The following is a 19,504-nucleotide window of genomic DNA, read 5'->3' as shown; positions in this document are numbered from 1 at the left end:
GAAAACACGGTTCCACACTGTCGGTTTGGCAGCTATATGTTGGGCACTCTCGAGAGCAAGACATTATATTTGTTTTGTGAATATAAGAGTTAAATATATTATATATATTCTACTGAGATTGTGTGCCCTATCTGTGTTTTCTTATCTTAAGGGGCCGAGCTGCTAAGGACAATCAGGCACAACTGGTCTACTGCAAGAAGATGACTGAAGGAAGGCTACTGGGCGCGCAAGAAGAGTTCCATCAGAAGAGCCACTGCCTGACGGGGATGTGTCGTCGAAGTTGATGGCTCATGCTGGAAGTGTTGCTTTTGCTGCAATTAGTGGTAGTTGACTTGGTCGCTATTATGACTAGGCTTAAGACATGTTGTCTGGCCCGTTGCACCTTCAGCGGATCAGGTGTGAGTGGTGAGGCGTCTCACAAGTCACAAGTCACAGAGCCATTGGTGCTTTTGTGGGTACTTCTATTTTTTGTTTGTCTATTGAAGCTGTAATCTTTTTTTTCTCGAAGAAAAGGGGAATTATATTAAACTTGGCATAATAATACGTCCCCAAATTACATAATAAAGAATCTAAAATAAAAAAGAAAGAATCATTCCATCACCTCATGTCCCTAGTGGCTTTGGTAGATGAAATCGATGCACTAGAGATGAACAAGTCCCGACAAATACTAAAAGTAGAGTATAGTCCTTATGCCGATTCCATCAACCAACCCAAAAACCTTAGGCATGCCACATGATCCAATATTTCAAAACTAGATTGAAATGCATCTGAATCGATGAAAGAACATTATTGGCGATTGAGGTACAACACAGGCTCCAGACAACACCACTAACATTTGATCCATCAAATTGGAAGCTAATCTTCTCTCTATGGCTCACTAACAACACCGAGATCGGCGATGGACAATCCGTCACTAAAGGAAGATATAGCGACAGATGATCAGTCGCTAAAAAGTTATAGCGATATGATCAAGCACTAAAAAGTTACAGCGACAGACCTATGCAGTCGGTGTAACTGCTGTCACTAAAAGTCTTTGGCGATGAACAACACCTTTACCGACTGATCATCTGTTACCCTAAATATTTATAGCGACGAATAATCCGCCACTAATCTTTAGAGATAGATAATCTATTACCAAGCTTTTACCAACATACCCGAGAGATCCCTAGGTAGCCTCGCCAGGAGGAATGCTATGAGGAGAGAAGAGCCTGGATGAGGTTAGAAGAAGGGACCTGGAGAGGGGGCACGGAGAAAGGCGCTGAGAGGAAATGGATCTGCACGGTGGAGGGTAGAGACTAGCAGCAATGGATCGGGTTGGCGGCGTGGCGCGACACGATGATTTTGGGAGAGAATCAGAATGGAGAAGAGACAAGAGAGACCCGGCGGCGACGCTGATTTGGGATCTAGGGAGAATTGAGAGGGTTCCCTCTCTACTCGTGGGCTGGGCTAAAATTCGCATGTGAGCTAGGCTGAGGTCGGACCATTTTTTACAGACGGACCGCATGACGATATATATGTTTTTAGCGACTAACAAGCGATTAGTAAATACATGTCTATATCGACTAATAGTGAATTGCTAAATGAAGAAGTGCCAACATTAATCCGTAATTTATCTTTAACAGTTGATCATCCATCATGAAATATTATTTTAGTGACTGACATATGACGCTATTTGCGGTGTTGTGGTGTAGTGCTATTGACGACGAGGTCAACGACTCAGAGTTAATATTCCCATAGGGAATGCCTACAAGCACCTGTTCACTTATACTCCCTTTGTCCTAAGAAAAATACAATTTTAGCATAGTATCAAGTTAAACTATCTTAGGTTTGACTAATTATATATAAAAAGGTATAAATAGTTATAACATCAAATAAGTATCGTTAGATTTATCAAGAGATATATTTTCATAATATACTTGTTTGGTGTAAAAAAAATATTGATATTTTTACTATATATTTGGTCGAAGTTAAACACTTTAACCGAAAATGCACCCAAAATTTACATTCTTTTCGGGACTGAGGTAGGTCTGCAAACTGAACTCCTATCGATGAAATCAACGCCTACAACAACGACCTCATCATAGCCATCGTCAAAGTCAGGAACAAGCTCATAGTCGAACATCTGTGATAACTTCGCTGATAGATTTACTTGACTAAACCTCAATAAGCTAAACATGAATAACTGCTTATTAATTAACTTCAAACGAGAGATAAGCCCTCTCGTCCCTGCCACCAGGGGTCTCGCCCCAGAAGATGGTGGGCCCTAGACGACAAAGGTGAGGTGCCTAGCGGTGGCGGGTTTGAGCCCTAGGCCTGGGCAAAAAAATACAAAGAACCAAACTGAAAATACCGAAATCGAAATTTTCGGTACCCTGCTCGGTTCCTAATTCTTAAAAACCAAATTTTTACCTCGGTAAACTGAATTTACCGAATTTCCTGAACTACGTGCAATATGTTGAGTGTAAATATTGTTATACTATTGATTGTACTATTGTAGACTGTTATATTATGTATTTGTGGTACTTTACTCTTATAGTCTTGTGGACTTTTAATTTATATGTATGTATTTGTCATTATTATTCTCTATCAAATCATGTCAAAATTGGCTTTTGAACATACTGTTACATTCCTCTGTGATATGTTCAGTATCTCCCATCAGTAAGTACCGAAACCGAATTTCCTCGGTACCGATTTTTGGAGGAACCGATCGGTACTTGTTTTCCGAGAAACCAAATTTCTGTGGGAACCGATGTACCGAACCGATGGGTTCGTTAATACCGAATGCCCAAGCCTTGAGCCCTAAGGGCTGGCGGCGGTTTTGTGAAGGCACTTAATGACCTTGGAGGCAGAATCTTAAACCGGTAATTACATGTAATTTGTTGCTTAAGTAACGAAATCCAGGCTTATCCGTGATCTCATTCGTGATGGAAAATTATTAGGTACTACCTCCGTCCTGAAAAGAATACAATTATAGGTTGCGTGCCACGAAAAGTGATTCACGTTTAACCAAGTTTCTAGTGAATAATATTCACAATTGTGGCTTTAAATTAATTTATTATAAAAATACATTTCGTAATTAATCTAATGATATTTAGTTGGTATCCTAAACATGGATACTTTTTTATCTATAATTGGTCAAACTTAAGATATTAAAACGTGACACTGTGTTAGAATTGCATTCTTTTGGGGATGGAGGTAGTACATAAATTATAGAATGGCTGGATGGAGTCTTACATTCATGGGACTACCACCAGGGTAGCAGCTAGTTTAATTTCAACTCTAGCTAGCCTTCGACATTTACACTATACGTAGTTCGATAATGAAGAACATAGAGAAAATTGTGAATACGACAAGACACATGCAGTTTCTGGATTTGCCAGTGTCTCCACTCCTCTACAAATACCAACGCCTTCGTCGGATCTCTCAGGCAGAAATAAACAAGCAGCTCCTCTAGCTGACTAGCTCCAATCCATTGCCTGAAATTCCTAATGAAAATGGATGTAATGAAAATCTGGAGTGGTCTTCTTCTCTGCCTATCTTTCCTGTCCGAATTTGTGGAGGGTGGCAAGGTTCCGGCGCTGTACGTGTTCGGCGACTCACAGTCGGACGTCGGCAACAACAACTACTTGGAGACGCCGATCAGGGCGAACTTCCCCCACAACGGCGTCGACTACCCGGGGCAGCTGGCCACCGGCAGGTTCAGCAACGGCCAAAACTTGGCCGACTTCATCGGTTAGAAAGTTTGTTGAGACGAATAATTAACGAGAGCAATGATTTATTTAATGTTAACCTTTTGTTTATTCTTATTGCTTCGACCATTGCAGCTGGCAGTGTCAGTGTCGCCACACCTCCTGCATATCGCTCCATCGGCAACACCACAGGAAACTCCTCGATATTTCTCAACGGCGTCAACTTTGCTTCCGGGGGTGCAGGAGTCTTGAAACTTACAAGCAAGGTTAGCTTGGATTGAAGGGAAGTTTCTTGCGGACAAAACCTAGCTCCCCAATGCTTTTCGTTGAGCCCGGTATATCGACACAATTTTGCAGGGCCTCACCATCAGCTTCGACGAACAAATCAAGCGTGACTACTCCATCGTGCATGCAGGACTGGTGCAGCAGCTCGGCAAGGCTCAGGCCTCCACCCACACGGAAGGATCGATCTTCGCCATTGGAGTCGGTGGCAACGACATAGCCAGTCGCATCTCCTTAGACGACCCCACCCCCACTGATGAGCATCAGCAGCTCCTGACAAGTTCCGGCTCCGATCAACAGTTCATCGACTCATTGGCGCATTCCTTGAAACGGCAACTGCAGGTTCTCTCGCTTAAACTTGTACTGTTTCGTGTGCAGCAGTTCTCTCGCTCAATAAATTAAAAACTGGGCGAATTTCAGAGGCTGTACGAGCTGGGAATGCGCAAGTTGTTCTTTGTGGGTACGGGGCCACTTGGGTGCTATCCGTTGCTGCGGCAGGAAAGCGTCACCAAGGAATGCAACGCAGAGGCCAACTCTTTGTCAATGCAGTACAACACCGCGGTCCAGAATCTCCTACGCGAAATGAGCACGCGGCACCCGGACTTTCGGTACTCCTTCTTGGACCAATACGCTGCGTTGGAGCAGTACATAAATGAACCACAAGCAAATGGTAAGAAGATGCATCGATTAACCGATCGATGATGCATTCGCTATATAATAATCCAATTCGGTGCTTATTTCGTCGCCTGTTATTTGGTGATAGGCTTTGCTGAAGTGGAAGCGGCGTGCTGTGCTCTCGGGGACAACAATGCCATGTTGATATGCACCCCGGAGAGCCAACTCTGCTCCAACACTACGGGACACTGATTAATTACCGAGTGTGACAAACACTCGGCAAATATGGAGAAACACTCGGTAAATTGTTTACCGAGTGCCACACTCGGTAAACATGACTCGGTAAACAACGACTCGGTAAAGTTAGTTTACCGAGTGTCAACTAACGGGGCACTCGGAGAATAAATCTTACCGAGTGCTACGCCGGCACTCGGTAAACAACTACGACGTGACGGTCGTCAGTCCCAAGCTCGCCGTTAACGGCGTCGTTTACCGAGTGTTAGACATAGCACTCGGTAAACAGATAACCATTTTCATGATTAAAACAATTCCGCAAATATTTTTCCCTAATATAGTTTACCGAGTGTACCAGTAACACTCGGTAAACATGTAACTCGTTAACCGAGTGTTCCACTCGGTAAAAAATGGCACATATATCCGAGTGGGGTCGTGGCACTCGGTAAAAAATGGCACCACTCGGCAAAATTAACAGAATCAGAACCAATTTGGTTCTGTTCTCTGTTTTACCGAGTGTAACACTCGGTAAACATGACCATTACCGAGTGTAACACTCGGTAAAACTTGTCCACAGTATTTTTTTTGTTTGTTTCAGTGCATATCCAGCCACAATTAACAACAATTATAACAGAATATCACAGTTACGAACAGATAGACAATATATATCACATATATGTCCACAAATGTCACATCCACTCATTATAACCAACATATAAATGTCACAAGCACAATGCAAAGTCCACAAACACCATCAACATGTCCAAAGTCCACAAAGTTCAACCCACTTCTAAGTTCAACATACAAACAAGTGAAACATGGTCCTGTCACATGGTCGGAGCCCTACCGAGAAACGGAGACAAGTCCAAGTCTTGATCGTTGTTCGATCCAGCTGTAGAAGGTCCCTGGAATGAGGGAGCAAAAGAAAATAAACATATTTGTCAATTAATCATAAGGTAGTATGCCAAATTCAAATATTCCTTCGAAAGACCAGTTAACAGTGACATCAATATATAGGCATATAATAGATAACACATATCAAGTTAGTTGCTGTTTAGGTCTCCTCTATGTGCAAGATATCGTCACACATGGTCGAGTAGACTGAACATGAATTGGGCAAACACCTATGTACTCATGTAGAACCTAACATGATGCCTTTCAAGGTCTGAACAATATTACTAATAATCTAACTTATACATGTATGTATCCTACTCTCTTCTAGGTTCTAACATGATACGGGTTCTAACATGTATCCTATTTGGTGTCATTAATATTGACACTATTTTCTATAAACTTGGTCAACTTTAGATACGGGTTTTCTTAATATGGAGCGTTTTGGGGAGTATGCTCTGCCCTGCTTTGTACTTTCTCCCTTGGCTTAATGAAATGACATGCAGCTCTCCTGCATTGTTCTAGAAAACCCCCCTATAATTGCATCCTTTTTAGGACGTAGGTAGTATGTACCACAGTACCAACCTAGCTATGGCTCGGTTCAGAAAACATATATGTAGAATAACTAGAAAATACGTTATCCCTCTAATTCGCACTTTGTATTATCAAACTTATCACCAATTAAAATCTTGAGTCAAATATATCTTTGTAGTTTCATGATGGGAAGAATCAAATTTATTGAAAAATATCAGAGTGATATGAGCTAACTTACAAACTATCCTTATTGGCTACAAGAAACTTAGGGTTCTATGAACTTCCTCGTTTAAGTTTTCTTGTCTGTAGACATTTGCATTGGAAGCCGGTTGTTGCTGTTTCAGGTAATTTTTGACTGATGCTTTAATTATGTGTTTTCAGGCTGTACCCAATGTGGCATCCAAGCTAATTGAGTTCCAAGATGTTGTGCGGAGTGCTTCGGATAGAATCAAAGCAATGGGCCAAGTTTTATCAAAAGCAAGGGATCTATTGTACGATTGCAAGGAAATTACCGAGCGTTTGAGAGCAATGCTTCAGTCAGCAGATGAGCAGGTCCGGAGCTTGGAGGGGAGGAGGCGGCCGCGGCGGCGGCAGTCCCGCGGTGGCGGCGGGTGACCGCCCTCCCCCGGTGGCGGCGGCTGTGGGGGACTGCCCGGTGGCGGCGGTGGTGGAGGGGAGAGAGTGCTCGCCGCTGCCGTTGCTGCTGGGGCCCACCCCACCCCACCTCGCGGGAACGGGAGCGAAGGAGGGAGCACGGGGTGGCGTCGGCGGAGGGGATCGTCGTCCGGTGCGCCGGTGCCGCTGTCTCTCTCTCCGTCTCTCTCTCTCTCCGTCTCTCCGGTGGCGGCGGCTGTGGGGGACCGCCCGGTGGCGGCGGTGGTGGAGGGGAGGAGGCGGCCGCGGTGGTGGGGAGGCGTGTGCGGTGTGTGTGTGTGCGTCTGTGCACGATTTGAGGGAGAAACGGCTGTGTTGAATGCTTCTGTTTACCGAGTGCCTAGATGTACGGCACTCGGTAAACTCATGTTTACCGAGTGCCCAGATCTACGGCACTCGGTAAATAGAAGCATGGCAGCCCACTGTGGCAGACAGGTGGGCCGTGGCTAACCTTTACCGAGTGTTTCAGGTCACACTCGGTAAAAGTATCCATTATTTTATGCAAAACAAAAAAGAAAAAATGCCAATTTAATCCTAAAATTCACCAAACTTTCACATGAACTATTTCATGTCATCTATTTACTATCTAAAAAATTCCAAGTTCAAATCATATTGTTGAATTTCACTCTTAATAGAAATCCTACTCGTCATTGTGAATGTTTAGCGTCTCTTTGGGAGATGTACCGGTTCGGCAGCGACGAATGTAAAAATACTTCCAAAACGTTATGAAATTTTTTCTATAACATAGATGTATGCTTCAATGTTAATTCTTCCAAGCTCGTGATTTATCGAGTTCGATTTTAATTATTACAATTAAATTTACACGATATGTACCTAATTTTCATAAAGAATGAAAATTTTGTGAAATATAGTAAATAAATCGAAATAAACACCATATTTTGGAATGGAGTACTAAATATCATATGTGGATAGAGGAAAAAGAATGAAGAGAAAAACAAGAAATTTGGTTGAATTTTACCGAGTGTTGCGCCAATACACTCGGTAAAAGATAGTTTTTACCGAGTGTTGTGCAGTGACACTCGGTAAACATTTTCGGTCTTTTTTTATTTGCTATGGGCGCTTTACAGGCGGAGCTGTTACCGTGATTTTTGCTGAGTGTACGCTCATAACACTCGGTAAACATGTCATGCCGTGACGCCGTTCGGCGCACGGTTGCTATCCTAGGTGACGTGGACCTCAATACCGAGTGTCTAGTTTTACCGAGTGCGCCCCTTCGGTAAACTTGTAGTTTTACCGATTGTCTTAAGTTACCGAGTGTGTGGACTCGGTAAAGCGGTCTACTACCGGGTGTTTTTGTTTTCCGAGTGTTGACACTCGGTAAATATTGTTTTCCGAGTGCCCCGACTTCTGACACTCGGTAATTGTCGGGGCACTCGGTAACTACACAGTCTCCGGTAGTGCAACAGGACGAACCACATCTTTTGGGACGGCGCACATCTCACGACGGTCACCACGCAGAAGCTCATCGCGGTCGCCTTTAACGGGTCTGCGCCGCTGGTTGCTCCAGTAAATTTGAGGCAGCTCAGTGCTCCATAGGTCAAGACTCAACAGGGTACCCAGCGTGTCATATTCAACCAACTTGTTAGGTTGAGAACAAACGTGAATAATGCGTGTGAGAGACAGCTACGACTGGTAGGCCAAATGTCTACCAATCTGTGCCTAATAATAGTACATACATATATGCAACTAAATAAATTGGTAATAATGGTGACTAGTACCAAAATATATGACGATTTTCTTTGGAACCCAGGTACTGTTTGGTTCATTTTAGGGAGTGATAATGTTTATGTGAATAAAAAAAGACCACGCAGCTGCCCCTGCGTCGCTCCCAAGAGGGCGACTCGGACAGCGCCCCTTTCGCCACCGCCAGCTCCCTCCCCCACGCCACCACTGCCTGGCTGCCGCCGGAGCTCGACGCCAAGGATGACGGTGGCTGGGCCTTTTCTCCTCCCCCCCCCCTCTCTCTCTCTCCCCCCAGAGGAGCTCCCCTCTGCCGGCCGGTTCTCCGCACCGGCGAGCGCGGATCTGGCGCCCCTCGGCCGGATCTACGTCGAGGAGGGCGGCATGTGCAGGGCGGTGCCCATGGTGTGCATCATGTTAAAAATCCACTAAGAATTTGAACTTTTTAGAATTTTACAACAAATTAAAACCCTGACTATTTATTCTCTGCCAAACCACTTTTAAAAGAAAATATTTTCCCAAAAACCTTGCATCAAAATCCACCATATGCATTTAGTTTAAATTGTTTGAATGTTTGATTGCTTGATTGTTGTGTGATTGTACATGAGTGCCCTAGAATTTATTTTGGCATCAAATAGTTTTCCTTAGCAATCTCCACCAAATAACCTCCCTGACCCCTCTCGATTTTACCAAGCCCTCATAGTTCAAATCCTCCTTGAATTTGAATTCATCCCATGCATAGTGTGCTTTAGTTTATTTATGGGAAATAGGAAAGGGAATTTATAAAAAGGAAAATGCTCTCGGGTTCAATCCTCCTCTTCCTCGCTCTCTGGCCTGCATCGCGGCCCACCTTTCCTCCTCGCTTCCCCCTCCTTCACCCGCGTGGGCCGGCGCCAGCGCAGCCCGCTCACCCAGCCCATCCGCCGCACGAAGCCCGCTCCCACTCTTTCCCCCTTTCTTCCACCGACGCCGCGGTCCCACCCGTCACCTTCTTCTTCCCATGTGCGTCAACGGGACATTGTGCCCATGTCGCTGCCACCGCTGACCTCCTATACCCTGCCGCCTCTGTCCATTGTCATCATCCGCCCGGGTGCACGTTTTCGTCGAGCACACCCACGCGTGGGGACTGCCGTCGCAGTGCCTAGGTCACCAAAGCCGTCGACTCGTGGAGCCACCGCGTGTGCACGCGCCCTGATCTAGCTCATCGCCAGCCAGGGAACAGTCAACGGAACCCTATGCGCCACCACCTTGGGCACAAAAAATGTGCATGAAGATTGCTCGGCGCCAGCATAGTCGGGCGCGCGGCGAGAAATATCTCGCCGGCGAACCGACCCTCCGTCGCCTATAAAAAGGCCTGCCCTGAACTCCTCCGCTCCAACCTCCACCCTCACAAGCTCCGCCTAGGTCTAGAACACGCCGTCTCCCCTCTATTTTCCCTTCTGTCCCCTTCTCCCGAGTGCTAGCTCGTTCTTCCCCAATTCGGTTCGCCGCGTTCGCCATGAGAGCAAGCTTCGAGCTCTGCTTCCCCGGTGAGCCGCAGCTCGATTGGAGTATCCAGCGAGCTCCTAGGCACCTCCTCCACTAGCTCCACCACTTCTAGCATGCTTCTCCCCTTTCGCATCGCTCTGTCACTGCGAGCCCCCCGCCGCCGCGCCGTCACCACTGTTACCCGCCGCTACCAAAGCACAACCAAGCCAAGCCACCCCCTCTACTCACCCACGCTCTCACCCTAACCACCCGCCACCCATCCTCGCCCACTAAAATGCCTCGCAGTGGCACCGGCTCAGCACTACGTCGCCGTCGCAGCCTCGGCGAGATGCCTCCACCACCACAAACACCCACCACAACCACCGACTGCCCTAGGCGCTGTAGGATCACTTCACAAGCACCGTCCACCGCGTAGGGTCAAGCTTCGGCCACCGCTGTCGCCGGCGTAACCGTCACCGATGAACTCTGCGGCGCTGCCCTATTCCGCCGCCGAGCCTATGTCATCGTCACTCCACCGTCTTCCCCCGTCTCCCTCCTTTCCTCTATCTGTGGGCTCGAGCCAGGACGGCGTCCGCGCCATTAAATGAGAGGAGAAGGTGACACCGACATGGTGACCCCACGTGGCAGCCACCATGACCTTCTCCCCTCCCTTCTTGGACTCGGTGCACATAGACTCAGAGAGAGGGCAGGTGGTCTACGAAACAGTGGAAGACTCGGTGCATAGCACAGTAGCAGCAACCGAGCCCCACAACACTGGACCCGCGCGCCAGCCGCTGAACCGAGGAGAAAATGCTAATTACACCCCCGAAGAGTGTACACAGGAGAGTGAAAACCACTTTCCATGTGTAGAAAATTTCCCAGGAAATTCCTAAATAAACTAGGTACACCCCAGATCCTACCCAAGCATTTACATCCCATTTTAATTATTTTACTTTCTAGAAATAATTCCCAAATTTATATTTCACATATTCTTTTCCCTATTAAACTTTGATAAATCATAACTTGTTCATCCTAGCTCCAAATTAGTTGATTCCACCACCAAAATTCCTCTAAATTCAAGCTCTACATAACCATACCATTTGTTCCGTTATTTGGTGCTCATTTAAATTCTAGTTTGATTGCCTCCCTTTCTATATTTAAATAAAATAGTAATTATAGTAGTAGCTATCGATTTAGCAGTAGTTAACCCCGTATATTCGCGTAGGTGTATACACCATGACACATACTCGAATATATCCACACACAATCACCTAAAATAATAGGATATCTGTACATACATAGATATGCCCGATACCCGGGTATACGCCTATGTACGGCTAACCCTAGCAACATAGTTACTCAAGTCCATTTAATCATGGGCATATACATATGTATGAGCATATATGCCACTAGCCCTAGTCATAACCTAGCCCATCAACTTAACCCTAGGCACAAACATATGCATATGCATATGCATATGTGCCACTAACCCTAGTGAACCTGTAGAGGTCAGACAGGTCATCTATCATGATTTGGTTAGACTTTATCTTTCAGGTTCACATAGTAGTGAACCCTAATAATGTGGTCTAGTTTTCCATCAGACCAATCCACCACTTTAACCTAACCTGTAGAAGCCCTACCCTATGGATGGAATACCTCTATCGAAATCTTACTTCTGATTGATGTAATAGTGATAACCTAGATAGCAACCCATCGCCCCATAGGACCAACCCATCTAGGATCATTGATTGCTTATGCTTGTTTTACATGCCTTGCTTGTTATTTTCCTTGTTTGTGTTTCTTGCTTGTCGACGCTAGACCATGTAGGATAAAAGACATGAGAGAACCCGATGGAGTCTAGAAAATAGGAACAGGAGACACAGGAACCAGAGAAGGGTATCATCGTCAGCGAATGGAGGCAAGTTCTAACACCCACCTAACCCCTCCCTCTATACTACATGCCATCCCTTAACCACCTCTCTTGCACCACCACTACATATTGCTAGCCTCCACCATAAACCTTCCACTATTCATCTCCACCAAATAATAACCCAACCTATATAACTTGAAACCCCTTATGAACTAATGAACTATAATTATGAACTTGATTATGATAATATGATAAGGTAATGGTTACCATGATATGATAAGAATATTATGAACTTGATGATAATAATTATGGAACTTAAAACTGGTAAAATTTGACTGAACCCCAACATGGGGCGAGTGGGGATAATTTATGGAGATAAATTGCCTTGGCAAGAATGCCTGGAGAGGATACCTGTGGAAGATACTCGCCTTGGTCACATGAGGACCGGTTCATAGTACCTATCACCTAGTGAGATATTACGTACAGCCACATGTCTATATGGGTAGACTTGATCTCACATCCTGATAGATTGAAGTATAATTTCTACTAGGAGCCCGATGTTGGCAGCGGAATATCAGGAGCAAACACGGGGGATAGGTTTTCTTCCGTGGTCCGGTTGGTGTGGATGCTACGTGATCTTCCACGTTAAGCTTTTGGTTTTTGGCCGCATTCGAGCCCTTGATTTTCTTGGATGTGTTCGAGCCATATTTTCTTTTGTGATGATTTGGTATCATCACGTTGGGGGATTTGGTATCTTCCTGATTTTTGGTGTTCCCAACCCCTGAGAAGCCATGGTAGAGTTATATGGAAATCTAAGGAGCCGTCCATTCGGGTACGGGATCTCATTAGACCTGTCTAAGCCATGATGATGGTGTCGGACTGTGTCTATATTGTGGGGAAATTTGTACACCTCTGTAGAGTTTTATTAAATCTATTCGAATAGCCACGTCCTTGAAATGGGCAAATGCTAGGATGGGATACTATGATTAGACTTCTACAACTGTGATGATCTAGAAAGACGTATTTTACTAATTTGGTAATTATAATGAACAACGGGAAATGGTGAGAATGGTAATACTCTGCCAGGAACCAACCTATAAATATAACTACTTAACCCTACTACCTTCCTCTCAACCACCATAACCACCTCCACATATAGCCTTTCCTCCCACCTTCCTCCACCCAAAGTTTGGGGCTTGCTGAGTACTTTATGTACTCAACCCCCTCCATTCTACGTTTTTAGGAGTTAAGCTACCGGAGTACATACCCAGATGGAACTTCTGGAGCTACACAAGGATAGGATACTCGGAGTATACTCAAAGATGGAGCCATACGAGAGAGCTACGCTAGGACTACGACAATTGAAAAATAGGATTACGCTGTAGGAATAAGACTAGGGTTACGTCCGCACTCCAAGTTGCCTGTAGGAATGGAGCCACGATGATATAGGACCGTTGTCTTAGAACTCTGATATACGATACAAAGTTAGTGGCCTAAGCCATGTAAACCCGAACCATGTAATGCGTTTCCTCATTAGCAATAAAAGTATGGTTTTTTATATCAATCTTGTTCAAATTGTGCGTATCAGCTACTGATCCAGGGACTGATACATGATGTATAGAGGACCCTAGATTAGGGGACCGACACATGGTGGCGGCAGGAAAATCATCACATTAACTACGCCATTCTTGAGCGCCAATCAATATCCTCCTAGATTCTCATGTGTTGAGTATCAAACAAAATATCCCATGTTCGGTTGGTCAGATCAATTCGGCTTTACCCATTCATTGTTTTATCGAGGCAAGACAAAAAGGGACAGTGTTCTTATCTTTTCAGGTCTCAACGAACGGTTCTTAAATCATTAACGGATGCAAAAATGGGACAAGTTATTACCGGTTTGAGGGGACAATGGTTTTCTAGGTTGTTTCACCAATCTGTTAAATTGGAATGGAGCTCACGACCGTGAAACACATCGTTGTTTGATGGCACCTATCGTGTTCCCTTTGGGGAGAAATACTACTCCTGTTTTTCTTGTTCCTATTGTTCTTCTTTCTCGAAGAGATGGTTGTCGAAGGATGCCCCGTGATTACCCGAGTTGCCATGGACGGTGCTGATGAAGAAATCCCATTTGAAGCAATCGAAAAGATATGTGCGTGAATTCCCCTACTTAGCACGTCAACTATCAGATTATTTACTTCGGCAATGAAGATCAGCATCACACATAGGGAATAAGGGTAGCACATGGGACACAGATTTATATCGGTTCAGGTACGGCTACCCTGCGTCCAGTTATATGCTCGGGTTTACATTAGTGCTGATTGCTAGTTGTCTGGATTGGGCTTTTTATGTAGCCTGCTTGGTGTACCTCGTCCTTTTAGGTTGTTTTCCATATATACGGTGAGATACTCTTGGTACATATCACCGACACCAGTAGTTGCATGTTCTTGTGATAATTTAAATTGATGAATTTTATGAAATAAGGTGTGTTTGCGTACAACATGTACCTATGTGAACATTTCTAAAGTGGCGGCAACTTAAGAGAATTTGCTCATATACCATTCCGTATTGTGACCATATATTCATGTATTCTGGGAATACGACAGTGATGTTTGAAAGTGAAATAACACACACGTAGGAAATTGTGCTGAGAACAAGTTATGAGCGACTACTTGAAGTACCATCAAGAATATTCCGGTACCTAGTTGAAAACTAACCGTGCCTGCGATGAATTTTATGAAATAAGGTGTGTTTGCGTACAACATGTACCTATGTGAATATTTCTAAAGTGGCGGCAACTTAAGAGAATTTGCTCATATACCATTCCGTATTGTGACCATATATTCATGTATTCTGGGAATACAACAGGGATGTTTGAAAGTGAAATAACACACACGTGAGGAAATTGTGCTGAGAACAAGTTATGAGCGACTACTTGAAGTACCATCAAGAATATTCCGGTACCTAGCTGAAAACTAATGCCCGTTCGGCTGGCTGAAACTTGACTGAAACTGGCTGGTTTTGTGAGAGAGAAACTGTAGTGGCTTTGATGAATAGTGGCCTGTGAGGGGGATCAGCCGGCTAGTCTGGTTTTACCAGACCAGCGAACGGCGCCTAACCGTGCCTGCGAACTAATAATAGATCAGTTGGTTGGTCTTTTTTTTGTACGAACCTGTCCACCTAGATTCAAGTTCTCAACTTACCATAGGTGCTCATATTTTCTAGAGTTATTCTAAGATTTAACAACGCTATGCTTTTAGTGGTAGGTGACATCCCGTCGACAAGCGAGGCGCTTGTGGTGATTTCGTGAATCTCGAGATTTGCTGGCTCAGTCATTCGAAGATGCTCATAAGGGTAGGGTTTACGCACGTGTGTTCATAGGGGTGTGCGGGCATGCGTGTTGTGAACGCGTTGTACTAAGTAATTCTTTAAAAAAAAACTAGCCGTGCCTTTCTCGATTATGTATAATTATCTGCATGCTTGGTTTCGGGGCATGCATGCAAGTATAGTACATGCATCATTAGAGATGTCAACAAATAGTACTTTGTTTGGGTTGTAATAATCAAAACGAGATCATTACGAGCTGTTTGGTTCTACGGCAGGTAACGCAAACGAAAATAATTTAAGACTGCGAACGTTACCGGTCGCAGATACAAATGAACTAATTTGATTACATTTGCATTACTGTGCACGTTAAGTTGTTACTAAGATAAAACGTGCACATATATCACTTTGTTTGGGTTGTAATAATAATCAAAACGTACGACACACTACCCCATATCAGGACAATACTGTCGGTTCAAAACACCCCATTACTGTCAGATTTTGAACCGGCACAACCAAACTGGCAGTGATGAGGATTAGCTATCACTGTCGGTTCCTACAAACCGGCATTGCCGGTCCTTTACACAACCCGGCAGAGTTCAGTTCCACCAACATTGTCGGTTCTTGAGACCACCCGGCAGTGTAACCTCGAACACCACTGTTGGTTTGTGTATTTAGCCGGCAGTGTTGTCGTAATCAGCACTGCCGGTTTGGGACAAGACCCGGCAGTGATGTCTAAGCCAACGCTGTCGGTTTGGGGTTCAAGTCGGCAGTGCCATCTTGTCCATCACTGCCGGTTTATTGCTAACCGGCAGTGATGGCCCGTTCGCATTTTATTATTTTATAATATATTTTAATTTATATTTTTTCATGGAATCGGATTTCGTTTTATATACGCTACGTAGACGACATGTCCATCAATTTTAAACATTACAAATATTACGGTTACAGTTCAAATGTTCTTATCAATATCTCGATCCCTCAAAATAAAAAAGAAATTATTCGATAAGATGAAGCATGCTTCTCGGACTTCTTACAATAATCTAGCGAGCCGCTCTGGGCCATACTAGCCCTTGAACTTCATGGATTGTGCAATGGAAAATACTCCATTTTTTTCTAATATCTCGGCTAAGATGAATTTTGTCAGCTCCGATTGCAGTGCGACAATCTCCATGTCTAACAACCTTTCATGGTTATATTTCTTGCGCTGTCGTTCAAAAAAGATGATATTCAAAGAGGAATCAGAAAATCATTTTGTTGAATTATTAACAGACATAAATGAAATAGAGATTATACACACCAACTTATCTGCTTCTTTCGATTTCCCGCTGATGTAGCGAAGCATTGCCCACATTACATAAAACTCGCATTCATTATTTCCCATCGGTTGTTTTAGGTACTTCCTCTCCATATCGACAACCTCTTCCTCTCCATATCGACAACTTTATACGGGACCTACGTCCCACCGATATATCTTCTTCGGACATTGTGTAACATTAAAAGGAGAAACATTAGAAAGTGGTATATGTGATTAGAAAATAATATGTCATTAGGATTGCTTACTAATTCAGCACTGCCACTGGTGCATCCAGATAATAAAATGGTTTTTTATTCGAGTCCCACACCTCGATCAGATTTTTAACAAGATTGACACAAATGAACACGAAATGGTTGTTGCAATCACAGAATTCTAATTATCGAATAATCTTAACGAAAAAAAAGTATAAAATTAAAAGCCAAGAACACATACTCGTAGTTGTAGACTAGAAGTATGTGGGTTTTGTTCTTCATCTTGAGTTTATCGAAAACAGCAATCAATCTCTCTTTCATATCTTCCACGTCACATCCATGGAGGCCTAAACATATCTTCTCATTGACTCACAAGGGGTCCAAAAAGCCTATGTTATCCCATTTGCTTTTTAGTATGTAAAATTTTGCTATACACCAACATAAAATCATGGGAAGTGCTCGAAAGGTAACAATTTATGTCTCGAGAGAGTAGTTAATTATAATATCATGTGTGTAGGGTATTTACATAGTCCACAGCGTCAACATTTGTGAATCGAGAGAGCATTTCTAGTATAGCTAGAACAAGCACTCCCACTCGACATCGAACTTCTCTTCTTCAGGATAATAAAAAACATTTGGCAAACGGATAATAACCTCAAAACCAAAGTCCTCAGTCTCTATTGCTTGAGCCATGTAATATTCATGCAAATGACGCATATATGTTGTCAAATTTTTATACTCATCATCGAGAACCAAAAGATTGCCCCTTTCATACTTCATTGCCGGTGTTCCCGTCCCTTGTACATAATAATAGATGTTCGCGGCCTCTTCTATGGTTAATTCGGGGTTGTCTTCGACGTACTTCTGTATTTTCCTTAAATCTTCATTGTGTATTTCTTCGGCTCTTATTATAATGTACTGATTATGTGTTTGCCTTTCAAATTCGGACATCAACAAACACTGAGGCAGTGAGGCACAAAGATTGAAGAAACTAACATAATCTTCCTTCATGATGTGTGCTGTAAATTTTTCTTTCATCAAGTTTGTAACGTTGCCACTGAACAGCCTTTTGTTTTTTTGTTGGTCCACTGTGGGAGCATGAGTGATCGAATCCAAGGACCTTTTCTACGACTGCGAGGATGCCTTTAATCTTGTTTTGGGCTAAGGTGGAGGAGGAGGAGGAGGATGATGATGACAATTCTGTTTTCTCGGGGCTAATGAAGATAGAGGAGAAGGAGGAGGAGGAGTCTTCTCTTTTCTCAGGGCTGATGAAGATGGAGTCGGACGAGAAGGAATAGAAGGAGACATCTGTCTTCTCGAGGGTGATGGCAAGGAATGAGGAGGAGAGTGATCTCTGTTGGGCGATGGTGAGTGATCATCACGGGTGGGCGAAGACTCGTAGTCGTCCTCATCATTAGAGGATAATTGGTGGTCAAGCTTAATGAAGCGCTTGTGCTAGGCCATTTGAGAGCCCTTGTTATGACCAAGTTTCAGCCCGTCGTCCGCTGTGGGGTACTCAATGTGTATCTTGTTATACTTCTTATCAATTATTCTATCAATGGTGACGTGAGCGTACCCCCATGGAATTGGGCGGCCATTAATGGTCCCATCTCCCACAGGCCAGGTCTAGTCGAGCGCCACCTTGTCCTTTGTCCATTCTTGATGGATGTACAACTTGACATTGATGGGTTCAATGATGCCGTCCACCGGATGAGGCACATTCACTTCTTCTTCATCGAGCGGGGTCGATCCACAGTTGCTGCGACCTCTCAATTGTGGGCTATAGGCAGTAGGAGTAGGGTTTTGTGGTACTCCTGACCCCTTGGATAGTAAAAATTGCAGGACTCATGCTTCAACAGTCGCCTCAATCCATACGTCCATTTTGTCTTTCATCTCTTTCAGTCGCCTCAAACACTCTACCTCCTATTCCGCTCTACTCCTCGAGCGGCTCCAGTAAGTGTGAGATTTTTTGGGGAACGCTAGTTTCCAAGAAACAACACCGGTTCCTCTAGTGCGACCAGGGTGCTCCTTGGTTTTGAGTGCTTGGGTGAGCACGTCTTTCTCCCTATTAGAAGTGCGAGTCCCTTACCTCGCCTCCTTAGTTACCTGGGAGATCCTCTAGATGAGTTCGCTCATGGGTGGATTTGTGGAGCTAAAGCTCCCGTCCTCAGCGTGGCGTACATTCCTCCCCATACAGTATATTACCGATCTTGACTCCCAATGGGCGGTCTCAACCTAAACGCTTCCTCAGCAAGGCGATCCATCTTTTCAAGTTCTGCTTCAAATTCTGGCACCTTTTTGGCGTAGCCACGAGAGCCGAGATGATGAGGATTCATCGCTTTCTGTGAGTTCTCCTTATTCTTCCAACTCAGTACTAAGTACTTCTTGGATAACCTGTATTCCTTGAAATCCTATCAGAAGTCCTTCTGCTTGCTAAACAGTCCACCATCGAAATCTAGCTCTTTATTTTGGAGGACAAAATGCTTGTACAATGTCCCCTTAAAATTCTTGAAGCATGTCCCCATGATTTCTTTTGGTTTTTTCTTGACTACCTCCTTATCATACTCTGTTGGGAAAGTAAAATACTCTGGGATCTTGATATCCCATATGTAACCCTTCTCACTTTCAGGAACCCTCCATGGGTCATTATTTTTCCTAATCTACTTTCTGTATCTAATCGGGATGAAGTCCCTTACAAGTAACCCAAGGATAGTCTTGTATTTAGTCAAAGCTATAG

At 44.1% G+C, this 19,504-nt stretch overlaps 1 protein-coding gene across 1 annotated transcript; it reads left to right on the top strand.

Annotated features, from left to right (window-relative positions):
• Positions 1–3,444: 3,444 nt before the first annotated feature.
• LOC136483818 (GDSL esterase/lipase At5g37690-like) lies at positions 3,445–8,619 on the top strand. Its single transcript, XM_066480984.1, has 6 exons — positions 3,445–3,732; positions 3,825–3,955; positions 4,047–4,313; positions 4,392–4,641; positions 4,735–4,824; positions 8,326–8,619. The coding sequence occupies exons 1-6, from the start codon at positions 3,489–3,491 to the stop codon at positions 8,454–8,456; spliced, it is 1,113 nt and encodes a 370-aa protein (XP_066337081.1). The 5' UTR covers positions 3,445–3,488; the 3' UTR covers positions 8,457–8,619.
• The last annotated feature ends 10,885 nt before the right edge of the window (positions 8,620–19,504 follow it).

The sequence above is a fragment of the Miscanthus floridulus genome, chromosome 1 (genome assembly GCF_019320115.1).
Source record: "Miscanthus floridulus cultivar M001 chromosome 1, ASM1932011v1, whole genome shotgun sequence".
NCBI classification, from domain to species: domain Eukaryota; kingdom Viridiplantae; phylum Streptophyta; class Magnoliopsida; order Poales; family Poaceae; genus Miscanthus; species Miscanthus floridulus.
Note: the sequence above shows the minus strand (reverse complement) of the source record. Positions and strands in the feature narration are given on the sequence as shown.

What these genes read in the sequence shown, in the direction of transcription:
- LOC136483818 (XM_066480984.1), top strand. Translation starts at nt 3,489, where the DNA reads ATGAAAATGGATGTAATGAAAATCTGGAGTGGTCTTCTTCTCTGCCTA. An exon ending in AAATGAACCACAAGCAAATG is followed by an intron (nt 4,642 to 4,734) that starts GTAAGAAGATGC and finishes ATTTGGTGATAG; the next exon opens with GCTTTGCTGAAGTGGAAGCG. An exon ending in GAGCCAACTCTGCTCCAACA is followed by an intron (nt 4,825 to 8,325) that starts CTACGGGACACT and finishes GGTAGTGCAACA; the next exon opens with GGACGAACCACATCTTTTGG.